We start from the raw sequence: 13,885 nt of genomic DNA, 5'->3' as shown, positions 1-13,885 counted from the left end.
TGCATTTATTCAAAAACTCTTTTTATGTGCCAGTGTCTGGGGATCAAAAGACCAAAAGACATAAGCTTTCGCTCAAGGGGGTCTGGGTTTGGAAGGAGACAGACGCTGGAGTGGACGCCTGTAATACACTTGCCTGAAAGGAAGGCATGCAGGGTTCTGCGCTGACCTACAGACGAAGACGCTCACGCTGCCTACGGGAGTTAAGAGATGCCTAGTGAGACCCCTCAGAGTCTTCCAGAACTTGGAGTTGCTCTCCAGGAAGAATGGGACCCAGGCAGTGATATCAGTCTTTGCCAAAACGCTGGGAGCTGAGAAATGCCAGTGTTTTTGGAGAATGGTTAGAACAGTCAGTGTGACTGGAGCACTAGGTGTGTGCGACACGTGAGGGGTTCCCACAGAGAGACAACACAGAGAGGGGGGAAGTGACGCACCTTACATATGATGGCTTTTCTCCCCAAAGAAAATTTTAGTATAGTTTTCTAACAGATGAACCAAATTGCTTAGTGTTTTGTTAGAATAACTTTATCTTTTAGTTTAAATCAAGACGGTGTACTGTAAAGTCAATTTGGGAGAAAATAAAGCTGTTTTAAAGCAATTAAAATGTGTGTTACGATGACTGTTAAACTATTTTATCAAAACCAGGATCTCTTTTAGTTACAAATTATTGGAAGAAACATCCTGTTTTAAACAGATAATCAGTTGCAAAGCATACTGGTAACACTTGTTTCTTTGTTTTAAACAAATCATTTATGAGCGTTAGTTAATTAAAATAGTTCTGGAAACATGAAAGAGGAACTAAAAGGAAAATATGTTATTATGTTTTAAATAATGCTAAAATAATTTTTAATTAAAAAACTCAAAATACTTTATTTTCAAGTAACTTTTAAAAATATTGAAAAATTAATTTTCAAATAATCTATTGTAACAATCCTTTCCATAACTATAGTAGTCAAATAGGTAGCAGACATAAATTCTGAAACTCCAGTAGCACACGCATCCTAATTTGCTTTTGATCGAGGACTCTGTGTGTGTTGTGCAGCAGTGTACAGCTCCATTAATTGTGTGTGAACAGACAGACCGACATCAGTCAGAATTCAAGCAGGGTCCGGTACAGAACCACAGGAAACTCAAATATTTGTGCTCAGAGGGACGCTTCAGAGGCACGAATGCCATGTTAACTTGGTAGCCTAAGTCTTTCAATGTAAGAACATTTTCTGCACGATAATTAAGTTTTTGAACGAGTTAAAATTCAATCAGATGTCTGGGAGGGAGATGCCGCAGTCAGACCGCTGAGTTGGGAGGCGACGTCCGTGGTGTTGGTGTGAGATGCCCAGGAGTGGGTGCTCAGTCAGACTAGGCAGTGGGGCGGGGGAGCGGGGGTGGGGGGCTGAAGAGGCACAGTGTGTGGTGCCTGACCAGTGCGCTGGTCAGGGGGGCGACAGGCCAGCGAGGGCAGTGCCCGTGACCTGTCCTCCCAGGTGACTGGATGGTTGGTGGTATCTGGGCATTTATGGAGACTCAGAGGCAGGAGCTTCATGTATTGATGTCTTTAAATGTGGTTTTTTCCCTCCTGTATTTATGAATGAAGTTGTCTGCTGAGATCACGAGAAATAAGGATTTGGAAGGAGTCTGAGAAGAATGGAGATGGTGTGGGACAATAGCGGGTGGAAGTGGCCCAGGGAACATACACTGACCATGACACAGGGACAGGTGTGTGGTTGAGTGTCTGGCTGGAATCTGAAGATCGTAAATATGCGTTTGTCTAAACCACAAATTCTGCATCCACTTCCATCTGCGCACATATAGGAATGGACTGGACTGTTGTGTGGCTTGGACAGATGCTGAGATGGGGTGAACTTGAAGAGGACAGGAGCCCTGCTGGGTGGTGAATGTACCAGGGGACCAGCCGCGCTCCCGGGGCCATAGGTGTGAGAAGCCGCGCCCCCGGGGCCATGGGCGTGGTGAGAAGTCACGTCGCTGAAGGGCATAGGTGTGAGTAGGTGCCCCGCTCCCCAAGTGTACAGGAATGGAGAGAAGCTGTTAGAGAGTCCCCAGGGATTGGAAGAGCAAGTTTCAGGAGAAGCAGGCAGATGACAGGTAAATCCGTGGCCATGTGGTCAGAGAGGGGTTCAGAGCCTGAGATCCGTATGACAAAGTGCACCAAAGTGTGACGAGTGCCCAGCAGTGCCAGTGTTGAAACTAGACAGGAGGGAAGGTCACTGGGGTTGAAAGCAATCTCTGGTGGATTGGTTTACAAGAATCATCCGAGGGGGATGGACACCGAGATTCCCCGTGGCTCCCCATGGTGACGGCAGGAAGGCAGGTGACTGGACAAGCAGTGGAGTGGCGTGGTCTTCTGTCGTGGCCCCCAAGTCACAGGGAGTAGCAGTGAGTTCTGAGTGCAAGTGGGGAACGGAGATGAGGGGGGCGCCCGCCCTCCCCTGAGCTATGGTGGGAAATGCTGAAAAGGAGAAGAAAGAAGCATTGCCCTCCATTCATTGTGGCAAATTTATATAATAGTGTGTAAGAAAATCACTGTAGATACTTTCTTCTTGTGTTTATATAAACTTGATTATAAAATGGTGTGTTTTCTTCCCTTCCTTTTTTAAGCGAGGCTGTGAATTTAACTTGAGATACAAGTTATGAATATGACCATGTGGCCTGGGGAGCATCATCCTAGAGACACAAAAAAGGCAAAGGGACTAAGGCAGGTGGGAAATGGACAGTTGGAATTCACCTCCCTCCAACAGTATGGGACCTGCCCTGTTGCTGAGAATAGTTATGGAAACTGAGTAAATGAACAACAAAGTAGATCTTTCCAGGTGCAGGAGAAGAATCCAGGGCATCCAGGATTTGAGAAGAGAGGAACCAAGGAGAAAGGACATGCAGGACGATGAATCTCCTGTTGCCCCCGTCACTCACTGTCCCCTGGGGGCATCTGCCAACCCTCCGCTCAGGGCTTCAGGGAAAACAGCTCTGTGGCTCAGAGAATGGGGTTTTGGGAGAGGCTGAATCAGGCTATCAAAACAGTGTGGACTTGAGGGGCCACAATATCCTGGGAAAGGGAATTATAAGAAGATGAGAGTGACAACAGCTTGGCTCGGTCCTTGTTGGATTTGCCCAAACTTCACTTTTCTGGCACTAGAAGCAAAGAAACCAAACTGAAAATGTGCTGCTGATGGTCTAGAGAGCTAAACAGAACTTTTGGAATTTTCACAGTGCCAGAGAGACAAAGTTAGGGCCTATCGTTTCAGGGAGAAGGTGTGCTTATAAATACCATCAACTCTGGATCGTGGCGTAAGAAAGTGTAAGCAGTAGGAAACCAGCAAGCCTGAAATAGCCTTGAATCTTACCAAAGACAGATTGGATCAACATGGTCAATCTCCAGGCCAGAAGAAAAGTGAGTTGTCCCAGGAGGGAGAAAACATACACAGCTCCTATGATCGCTTTTGTACAGAGTCTGGCATTTAATCAAAAACTACCTGAAATGTCCAGAAACAGAACCCAACCACCCAAAACCAAGAGACAGACAATAGGAAACAAGCAAGATACCAAGATATTCCAGTTATCCCTTAGCGACTTTGATAATTCATTATGATTCCTATGTTTAAGAAAAAAAATGAAATGATCAAGAATTTTTCCAGAAAACTGTAGGAGGTGTGACAGTTAAGTTCACGGACTCATCCTAGAAAAAGTGCTACACACCTCATTGCTGAATATCACTACGGTCACCTTTGAAGTACTCCTCTTGGGAAGCTCTGCACTGATGCCAGTGCCTAGTCCACCCTTCAGAGCAATTCTGGAACTTTTTCTGGAATGGCCATCAGAGCTGTCATCGTATTACACTTGATGTCCTGAATGTCATCAAAATGTCTTCCTTTCAATATTTCCTTTATCTTCAGGTAAAGAAAGGAGTTATTGGGGGCTAGATCAGGTGAGTAGGGAGGCTGTTCCAATACAGTTATTTGTTTACTGGCTAAAAATTCCCTCACAGACAGTGCCATGTGAGCTGGTGCATTGTCGTGATGCAAGAGCCATGAATTGTTGGCGAAAAGTTCAGGTCGTCTAACTTTTTCACTCAGCCTTTTCAGCACTTCCAAATAGTAAACTTGGTTAACTGTTTGTCCAGTTGGTACAAATTCATAATAATCCCTCTGATATCAAAAAAGGTTAGCAACATCGTTGCAACAAGTTAATGAACTTAATTGTCAGACCTTGTAAGTATAACAAATGAAATGGAAATGTAGAAATTGAAAAATACAATATTTGCAATGAAGAACTCAATATTTATGATTTGAACTGGAAGATAACTTAGTAGAAAATATTCAAACTGAAGCAAAAAATGTATGTATAGAATATATGTGTGTAATAGGAATTGCAGAAGAAAGAGAGAGGAAAAATGGGGCATAATCAATATTTGAGGACATCGTCAATCACCAGTCAACTTCCAATACTGGTAGCAGACATTATGATAAAGATGGTAGAAATTCTACCAGCCTGTCAGGATAATACAGGGAAAATCTCATCCTGGCACTTTGTGAGAAATCTTCTGAAAAATAGTGCTGGAAAAGATCGTAAAACTGCATAAGGACCACTAGTTTCAAAAGAGCAAATAGAAGGTTGATAGACGTATTTTTAATGTAAGCAGAAGAAGTCATAAGACAACAGAACAACACTTTGAAGTGCTGGGGGAAAAACAAGCAATTGGATAAAAGGGGTAATTAAAAATAATTGACCAATCAAAAAAGGGAAAATGACAAAAAATTAACTTTAATTTATGATTAATTATATCCTAAAGAAAAGGCAAGACTCTTGATTAGATAAAAATAATATAAATAAAATTAATTGACTAAAAATAATGTAAAATAATTGTGTGATGCTTATAAAAGGCCAACACGTAATATGCAGACATAGAATAATTGAAAGTAAAAGACTAGACAAAGCCCTTCCTTGCAAGGACTAAATGTTACAGCTTTATAATCTTAAGTGAAACTCTGCAGTGACACTAGACATTTAAGGTTGTGCACGTTGGGGTAGGATATACTCCAATAAGATGTATGCATAGGGAAGACAAAAATATTTCTTTAAATCAAACAAGCAAATAAAACCTCGAGTCTATCCAACAAAGAAAAATTCTTCAGAAAGAAATGCATATTTAGTGACTGCGTATCACTCACTGACATACTTCCTTTGTTTCAATTTGTGTATAACGTTGCTTGAGTTACTTCACATTTTGAAGAAACAAAGAATCAGGTGTTCTGTTCACCCGCGGTGAGAATGTCGGTTTGACGGACAAAGGGTATGATTGATGGGGCGAATCACATATTCACATTCCCAAAACCACTTGGCTGAAAGCAAAGCTTCCTGTTTTATTAGACATTAGTTTTCGCTGAATTGAATTTTTCTTCCGTTTTTTCTATTTCAACACGTCTTTCTGTCAGCATGTTGAGTTCAGCCAATGGATCCAGTGTTTCTTTCCACTGGCTGACAGCAGGGGCTGTGTGAGTGTTTTGTTGGTCTACACGGTGATTGCTTCTCCGAAGCTTCCGTTCTATTCGGCGTGACCCACACGCCAATATGCTGGGGAAAGTCCAGTAAATTTGCCAAGTCCATGTCCGTACGCATGCTGTTCCTGTCAGTCTTCTCTTAATGCAGGGTTACCTTTGGGTACCTATATGCATGTTAAAACTTTATTTTCAGAATGGTTTTAGGTTCAGAGCAAAACTAAGAGGAAGATACAGAGATTCCCCACAACCCCTACCCCCTAGGCACAGCCTCCACCATTGTCAACGTTCCCACCAGATAGGACAGTTGTGACACCTGATGAGCCTGCCCTGACACGTCACCACCCAGCGTCGACAGTTCACATCAGGTCACTCTTGGTGTCGCTCCTTCTGTGGGTTTGGACAGATGTGTAATGACCTGTAGCCACCATCACAGCGTCACAGAGGCGTCTCACTGCCCTAAACACCCCTGTGCTCTCCTTGTTCACCCCTCCCCCAACCCCTAGAAATAACTGATCTGTCACTGTCCCCATAGTTGTGCCTTTCCCAGCATGTCACAGCATTGGGATCACGCAGTGTGCAGCCTGTGCAGACTGGCTTCTGTCAGTTATCAATAAGCATTTAAGGTTCCTCCATGTCTCATCATAGCTTGAGAGCTCATTTCTTTTTGTGCTGAACACTATTCCATCCTAGAATGCATTTTTAAGAGATTTTGTGGTAAAGTTAGCTGATATTCCAGACTGGACCAGAAAGTTTCCCAGTTTAGAGGCGCTTTCATGGTGACAGTGAGGTGTTATAGCCCTACAGCCATAGCTATAACTCGCCATCAACGGGGTGACCAACCTTCCCAGTTTTTCCAGAACTGTCCCAGCTTTAGCACTGAAAGTCCTGCACCAGGAGAAGGTAGGTCTTCAGTTTCAGAAAAATGGGGTGGTGGTTACCCTAAGTCGATTTTTAAAGTTAAACATAAAAATTTGCGGTTGTAGACTAGAATAACTGCTTTATAACATAAGTGATATTGAGGCTTAAATGTAAGGTATACATGACTTGATTCTTTGAAGGAGGGTATTGTGCCTGCCCTCTCTATGTATAGATCTATTTATCTACCTGTCTATCTATATGATTCATTTGTTTAAGTAGCAAGAGCCGCCCTCAGGGTGGCAATAGAGATAAGGGTGCCTTGAATAACGGTTTCCGTTTGTCTTCTGTGCAGACTCACTGGGTCCAGTGTCCCCGACCTCATCGTGAGCATGAGCAACCAGATGTGGCTGCACCTGCAGTCTGACGACAGCATCGCCTCACCTGGATTCAAAGCTGTTTACCAAGGTATGGCCAGAACACACCTCACGGCGTTTAACGGCAGCACATCTGCCGAGGGCTCGGACCCTGCTCTGTGTGTTAAACATGAAGAGCGTTGACAAGTCGGAGCAGTCTTCTAAACACGGATGGATGTTTCCAGTAAAGTCATACTTATAGCTTTTGTTTTGTTTTGCATTTGTGTTCACCAAGGAGATAGTTTAACTTTCTGAAAGCTTGGCTTGCCGTGATGTCTGCCATTATTATGTCAGATTAGACAGTGACACTAAGTTACAACGTTGTCTGTGAAACGTGTGCCTCCCTGTGCATCTTGGCATTTCTTGTCTTCCTGGGAGGGGGTGTTGTGCTTATAACTAAGGGAAACTTAGTTACTAAGTAACTAAGGGAAACTGGTTGTGAACAGAGCGTGGATCTGAGCGGCACCGATTCGGTTCAGCTTTACTGTGTACGTACTTGTGTGCGGCTGTTTTATGGAGGAAGCGGAGGGGACCCTGCGGAGGCCTTACTTATGCAGGAGAAGGCGGCTTGCTGGGGAGCTAGTTGTTCCCGTTGCTCTGGGGAAGGGCTGTACTCAGAGACGTGAGGTCGTTGTCTCCAGCTGCCTGGGCAGCAGCCTTTGCAGAGCGCTGGCCCTGCTGGGGGCCCCCAGCACAGTGCCCGGCTCCAGCGTGGTGCTCAGTGTGGGGCAGCTCAGACACCACCCCGCCTTGCGACTGCTCCTGTTGTTTTGTCTGGGAGCTCTCCTAGGAAACAGGTATCTTTAACCTTAGCATGTTGGCTACCATTTTGAAAATCTTTTTATCATAGAAAATTTCTAAAGGTAAGCAGAAGTGGGGAGAATGACATAGTGCATCTGAAATGACCTTTATTTGTAATCTTTTGCAAGCCACTCCCACATATCTTGCTCTCCACTCAGGCTTTGGCTTGAGACGTGGGACGCAGCTGCGTGATCCCAGTGCTCTTGTAGCTGTCAGCCTCTAGCCTCTACTCAGTCCAGCCTTTCCTCAGGTGCGCTAGGCATCTTTGGGAACTCAGTGACATTTGCCACTATTAGACACCCCAGCCACTTACAGACTCAGCCACAACTAATTTGAAGTCATTTTCAGCAAGATTGAAAAGAACCTATTATTATCCTGAATTGAGGCTATCATCACGAGAAAGCTTCTCAGGATCATTCTTATATGTCTTACAAATGCCTGTGGATTCATAGCTATGTCATCAAAATAACCAGGAATATATGTTTTTAACCCATCCAGATATTTTTCCTAACGCACAAAATAATCTATTATTGAAAAGAAACTTGTATTTATAAACTATAACCTAGGATATTATACAATGGGTATTCAAAATTTAAAAAAAAAATAAATGTATGTTTCACATAATCTAAATTTTCAAAATTTTAGATACTATACATAAATAAGTTTTAAAATTCTAAGCAACTAACAAATTACAAAGTACTGTAATAGAAATGGTGATTATGTTATTTGGATTGTTTTACTGTAGGGGCACTGTTAGAAAGAAACATTTTTTAAGTTATTGTCAGGAAAAATTATGAAATGGTCCTGGACAAAAAAAAAAAGGTCTTCGCCAACCTTTCAGTGTTCGGCAGACTCTTCCCGGTTAACCAGTTCCATGGTGGTCTGTGTCTCTCACTGTCTTTGAGCTGTTACAACCCAGAAAGTCCTAGGAAACCGACAGCCATGCAGATGGTTCCTGACCCCCAACATGCAAATGATTTTACCTGCAGGAGCCAATTGATCATTGCCCTGTGGGCATTGATGACTTCACATCTATTAGCGAATTCATTTCAGGCTTGCTGATTGTCTGTATGTGCGTATGCTTTGGATTCTCCTCCGAAACAGTTTGTAAAATATCTTACTGGTTCCTTCATTAAGTAGTGAGTTCATTTACCTCTTCAACCTGATGGATGAGTGTGCGTGTAGGTGGGGATGAGAAACCTGAGAGTCGGGATTTTACTTTGCTTCAATTTGTGAATTTGAGTACAGACACACCATGCTCTTCCTTTCCAAGTGTGTAGAGCATCCAGAAGCTGAAAGGATATAACAAGGATTTATTGCGTACGAAGCCCATGAGCCAGATCATTGAAAAGCATCTACTGACCTTGAAACCACAAGCCCACTGGATGGTAGTGTGGTAGTGTCCTGCGTTCGGTGGGTCAACACAGCGTGGTCTGGCTGCATGTGTCGCTCGGGAGCTGAGGTTGCTGCAGCGGGAAAAGCCCTGCACTGAGGAGCGGGCCCCATGGGAGTGTCCTTAGAGATGCGTGAACCATATCCCCTTGCTGGAAAATGGGGTGGGGCAGGCTAATGACTCCTGGGTAAACTGCTCCAGAACAATACAGTGTTTACATGGCCTTCCGAGGTTAGGACGGGAAGGTGCAGATGCCGTGTTTCCCAGAAAAGAATGCCGAGTCGGACCATCAGCTCTGCTGTGTCTTTCAGAGCAAAAACTAATATAAGACCCAGTCTCATTTTACTATAATATAAGACCGAGTCTATATAATATAATATAATATAACATAATGTAATATAACATAACGTAAGACCGGGTCTTATATTAATTTTTGCTCCAAAAGACGCATTAGAGCTGATTGTCTGGCTAGGTCTTATTTTTGGGGAAACATGGCATATATATACATACATATATGTGTGTATATATGTATGTGTGTGTGTGTGTGTAAAGAGAGAATGCTGATAATCTGCCATAAGAAAATAATCAGAAAAAGTATTATTCGAACTGTAAAAATGAGACATCTTTAAGGAGATATGTAGGTTGTTTGAGAAAGTGATGGAAGAGAGGTGAGATTTGTTTGTTTAAAACCTTACACATGAAAATATTTAATCAAAATAATCTATTTAAAAACCTAAAAAGTAAAAAAATATAGATGTAAATAATTATAGTCCACCTGTATAATACAATACTATTCAACTATTAACTGAGTGGTGTGAGACCGAACATATACAATACATTTTATAAATGTTATGTAGGATACATAACATGCACATATATAATATATAAATCATATGATAATTCATACATACAGCAGGCATCAGACCATATACATGGAAGCTAACAGGCTTAGTGCATAGTTTTTCCACTGTATTTTTTAAATTCCTATCATTAAGTTACAAAAGTAACTACTTAGGATCCCAAAAATTGTATTTCTAAGCCAATCTTACATTTAACAATACAGCAGAATTCTTGTTAAATATTGTATTACTGTAATAGAGCTTGAGATTATACACGTTGTGGGGACAGAGCCCCAGAAAGTAGTTTACAGGCTCTCGGCCTCACGTGGAGGGGTGCTGGCTCGGGTAGTAGATGGCCGTCAGCTGTGGCTGATTGGCCGTCAGCTGTAGCCAGTTAGCCATTGGCCACTAATATAACTGCTGCAGCTACGGAGGAGAGTGGAGGAGAGTGGAGGAGAGTGAAAGAGAGTCGTCGGTGGGTTGCAGACAAAAGGGACAGCAGGTCGCACGTCCAGTGAACCCAGCCTCCAGTGAGACCGTAGTGGTATGACTCCCCTACCTATGGCTCCGTGGGTGTTCCTTTTTGGCCTCACCATATCCTGCGTTCTTGTGTGGGGAGCGGGAGCAGAGACCCCGCAGGCCGTCCCGCACGACAAATGGCGCAGCGAGCAGGGTCTCCCGCACGACACACGTTTAAAGTGGAACGTGCGTCATGTTTCACAGCTGATGGAAAGGAAAGGGAAAGTCCCATCACTCACTCCCGACAGTGTCCTCTGAGCACTGATGAAGGCTGGCACACTGAGTGCCCGGATGTTAGTACAAACACCTGCGAGTTTGTTTGTGGGTGGCACTGCATTTCTGTGGGTTCTCTGTCTGTCATGAAGTGTGCTAACGCGGGGTTGTGTGTGTCACAGAAACGACGTTCCGTAGAGCCCGTCCCATGTGCTGATGAACTGCCTTTTCAGGAATCGTGTTTGACAAATTGGGCCACAGCTGTTTAAATCTTAGCAGGGGGTAAATGAAAGGAACCGTCCCCTGCGATGTGTTGCTGTGCAGCAAAACAAGACCTCCTCGGGGCTCCTGCTGAGGATGATTTCAGTAAAATCATGGGAGTTCAGCATGACTGTTTCTTATGTCCTTGTGAACACACTGCTAATGGGAAGGAGTGGAGATCAGTGAGGCAGCTTGGCCTGTAACTGAGGGTCTCTACATCCGTGCGGAGGGAGAGCGTGATGCACCCAGTAGAGTGAATGCACTGAGCAGGATGGCGTTTCTCCTCACCGTTCTTGAAGAGACAAAATCAATGTTGTATAGTATTTGAGATGCTTGTGATGGTGGAATTTTTGTCACCTTGACTGATGCCCAGACATTTGATTAACCGTATTCTGGGTGTGTCTGTGAAGGGGTTTCTGATGAGGTTAACATCGAATCAGTGGACTGTATAAAGCAGATTGCCCTTCCAATGCAGGTGGGCCTCATCTAATTAGCTGAAGGTCTGACCTGAACAACAGGCTGAGTGAAGAATTTCTCTCTCCACCTGACAGTCTTGGAGATAAAACACTGGTCATTAAAGCCAGTGTTTCATCTCCAAGTTTTGGACTCAGATTTGGGCTTGAACTTACACCATCAGTTCTCCTACTGCTCAGGCCTTTGGACTCAGACTGGAGCTGTACCACCCCTGTCGTGGGCCTGCACTTCTCAGTCTCAGAAGTGCTGGCTGATTCCTTCTGACAAATCAGTGCCTTTAGATAGATGATAGATTAGGTAGGTAGGTAGGTAGGTAGGTAGGTAGGTAGGTAGGTAGATAGATAGACAGACAGACAGACAGACAGACAGACAGACAGATGACAGACAGACAGACAGACAGACAGACAGACAGATGACAGACAGACAGACGGATTTCTCGTTGATGATCCAGCTCATCCGTCTCTGTCTCTGGAGCTCCCTGACCACCACAGCACGTCCCTGCTTGTGTGCTGGCACTTGGCCCAGACTCTCCTGGTCCTCTGTGCCATCGCACCCATTTTCAGGGCCTCAGTGGACTGAGGGGGTGGTGTGTGGCCACTGAACGGGTGAAAGCTCGCTGGTCCGTATGGGATGGGAGCCCATGGTCCTGGCTTGTTGGTGTGAAGTTGACAAGCTCCTCAGACAAAGTCAGGCAGGAAAGTGCCTGTCAGAATAACGGGGCAAAGCTGCGCGAAACGGCTGCAGGTACCCTTTTGTTTTAATGTTGTGCACGTTCCCAGTCGAATGTCACCAAGCGTCTGTAAGTGCATTTCCTTTCTCGCAGCAGATATGCTCTTGTATCTAATGTGGACTAAAAGGTCACAGGCCTGATTTACACCTGTGAGCCCTTACCCTGCGCTGGACGCTCACTCTGAGGTGGAGACAGGTGGAGACAGGTGTGCTGGGGGTGCCCTGGGAGACACCCGGAGGGAGAGGAGGAGGGGGAAGGTGAGAGAGGGCGTGATGGCAGGTGCCCTTGCTGACCCCGCAGGACGTTCTGGGGCTGGGATGACCCTTCAGAGTTTCCCCAATGGAAGCAAGGAGGCTGGCCCTGGCACCGTCAGCCATTGCTGTGGGCGGCCCCCAGCGCGGGCCCCGTCTGGGCTGACGCCTGAGGAGGGCTGCAGCCTTCCTTTCCCAGTAGCTGAGGGCCGGCCGCGCCGGGGTCTGGAGAGGGTGTGTGGGCGGCGTTTCACAGCATCGCCATCCGCTCTCCACACCTGGCAACTGCTTCTCCAAGACTAAGTCGTCTCGTTTCCGAGGAGAACTTACAACACAGGTTCACGGCCGCGCTCCTCTCCGGCCCCTTCTGCAATGGCCTCTCTCCCACCTGCTCCTCTGCTGGTCCAAGGGGCTCAGGTGGCAGAGACCCAGACCACAGCCCTGAGGGTCTCGGTGAGTGAGCTCCATGCTTTTCGCACGCACAGCTGCTGTCCTCGTCCACCTTCATTTTGCGTGGGCAAGGGGGTGCGAAGGGAGTCCCTGTAGACCCCTGGGTGCCACCGTCCCTTCTCTCTCTGCCTCTTTCTTCGTCACGATCAGGGCAATTATCCCCCAAATACGATGGCTCCCTGCTTACTACCTAGTCCTGTGGCAGGATGCTCTCGCAGGCGTCACGCAGGAGGTGCCATGTAAGGTGCAGTGGGACCCTTCCCATCCCCGCTGCTGGAAACATTCACCCTCTGAGGACCAGGCTGGTGGACGCACAGAAATGAAAGTTGAGCACTCTGGGAGCACGGACCCCCAGATTCAGTCCGGGAAGGACACTGGGGCAGGTCGTCCTGCTCCCACTGCCTGGGTCCTGGCTGCATGAGCTCCGCCCACACACAAGTGCCAGCAAACTCCTGGGTCACTGATGGCTCAGCCTGCTGGCATCCCCTCCAGGCTGGCTCCTCGGCTGTGCCTCTCAGTTCTTCCCTTTGTCCCGTGATGCGAGGTGCTTCTGGGCCTTGTGGTGTAGGACGGGCCCAGTGGGTTTCGCCCCGCAAACCTGCTGCCTGCTGCTGTGGCTTCTGTGCTGCAGAGCGAGTCCTCTGTCTGGGGCACTGCCCAGCAAGGCACCTGGCTACAGGCAGGGCAGCCCGCACGCCCGCCTCCACTGTGCAGGGCCCAGAGGCAGCTGTGGAGCCGCGTGCACGGCCTACAGTGAGCCCTTTGCGGGCATCCCCTCCCACGGGGCTTGGGCTGGCGGTTCCTTCATACTGGGCTCCTTGAGTATCACCATTCATGTAACGTGCTGGGAGGAGAAACTTAGTGTCACTTGTCCCGAAACCCCTGAAACGAAACTGAGCATTGTCCTTAAGGCCCCAAACGTATACTTTCCTGGTGCCCAGCCATGTGCTTCTGGACCACCTGGCCCGGAACACATGATCCAGCGTGTCTGCCGTCATCTGACCTCTGGGTCACCCTGGCCCCTGCCAGGTCCTTTCTGTGTGTGCTGGGAGGGTCTGGGCAGCGTCGCTTCTCAGCAGCACCCTTGGTGGAGAACGCTGTTCTCATCCTCTCTGATGTGCCAGTTCCAGCTCTTCAGTGTGCTCCCTCTGCACCCTTCTTCCCAGCATCTCTCCT

General features: G+C 46.3%; 1 protein-coding gene across 2 annotated transcripts in view; it reads left to right on the top strand.

Annotated features, from left to right (window-relative positions):
• CSMD1 (CUB and Sushi multiple domains 1) overlaps positions 1-13,885 on the top strand; it is a 1,601,557-nt gene that overhangs the window by 1,232,608 nt on the left and 355,064 nt on the right. For both annotated transcript variants that reach the window (XM_074329288.1, XM_074329289.1), the window contains exon 12: positions 6,718-6,830. In XM_074329288.1, coding sequence (XP_074185389.1) covers positions 6,718-6,830 — 113 coding nt within the window. The remainder of the gene's footprint in view (positions 1-6,717; positions 6,831-13,885) is intronic.

This window comes from Rhinolophus sinicus, linkage group LG04 (genome assembly GCF_036562045.2).
Source record: "Rhinolophus sinicus isolate RSC01 linkage group LG04, ASM3656204v1, whole genome shotgun sequence".
NCBI lineage: Eukaryota > Metazoa > Chordata > Mammalia > Chiroptera > Rhinolophidae > Rhinolophus > Rhinolophus sinicus.
The sequence above is the reverse complement of the archived record's forward strand: the minus strand, read 5'-3'. Positions and strand labels throughout refer to the sequence as shown.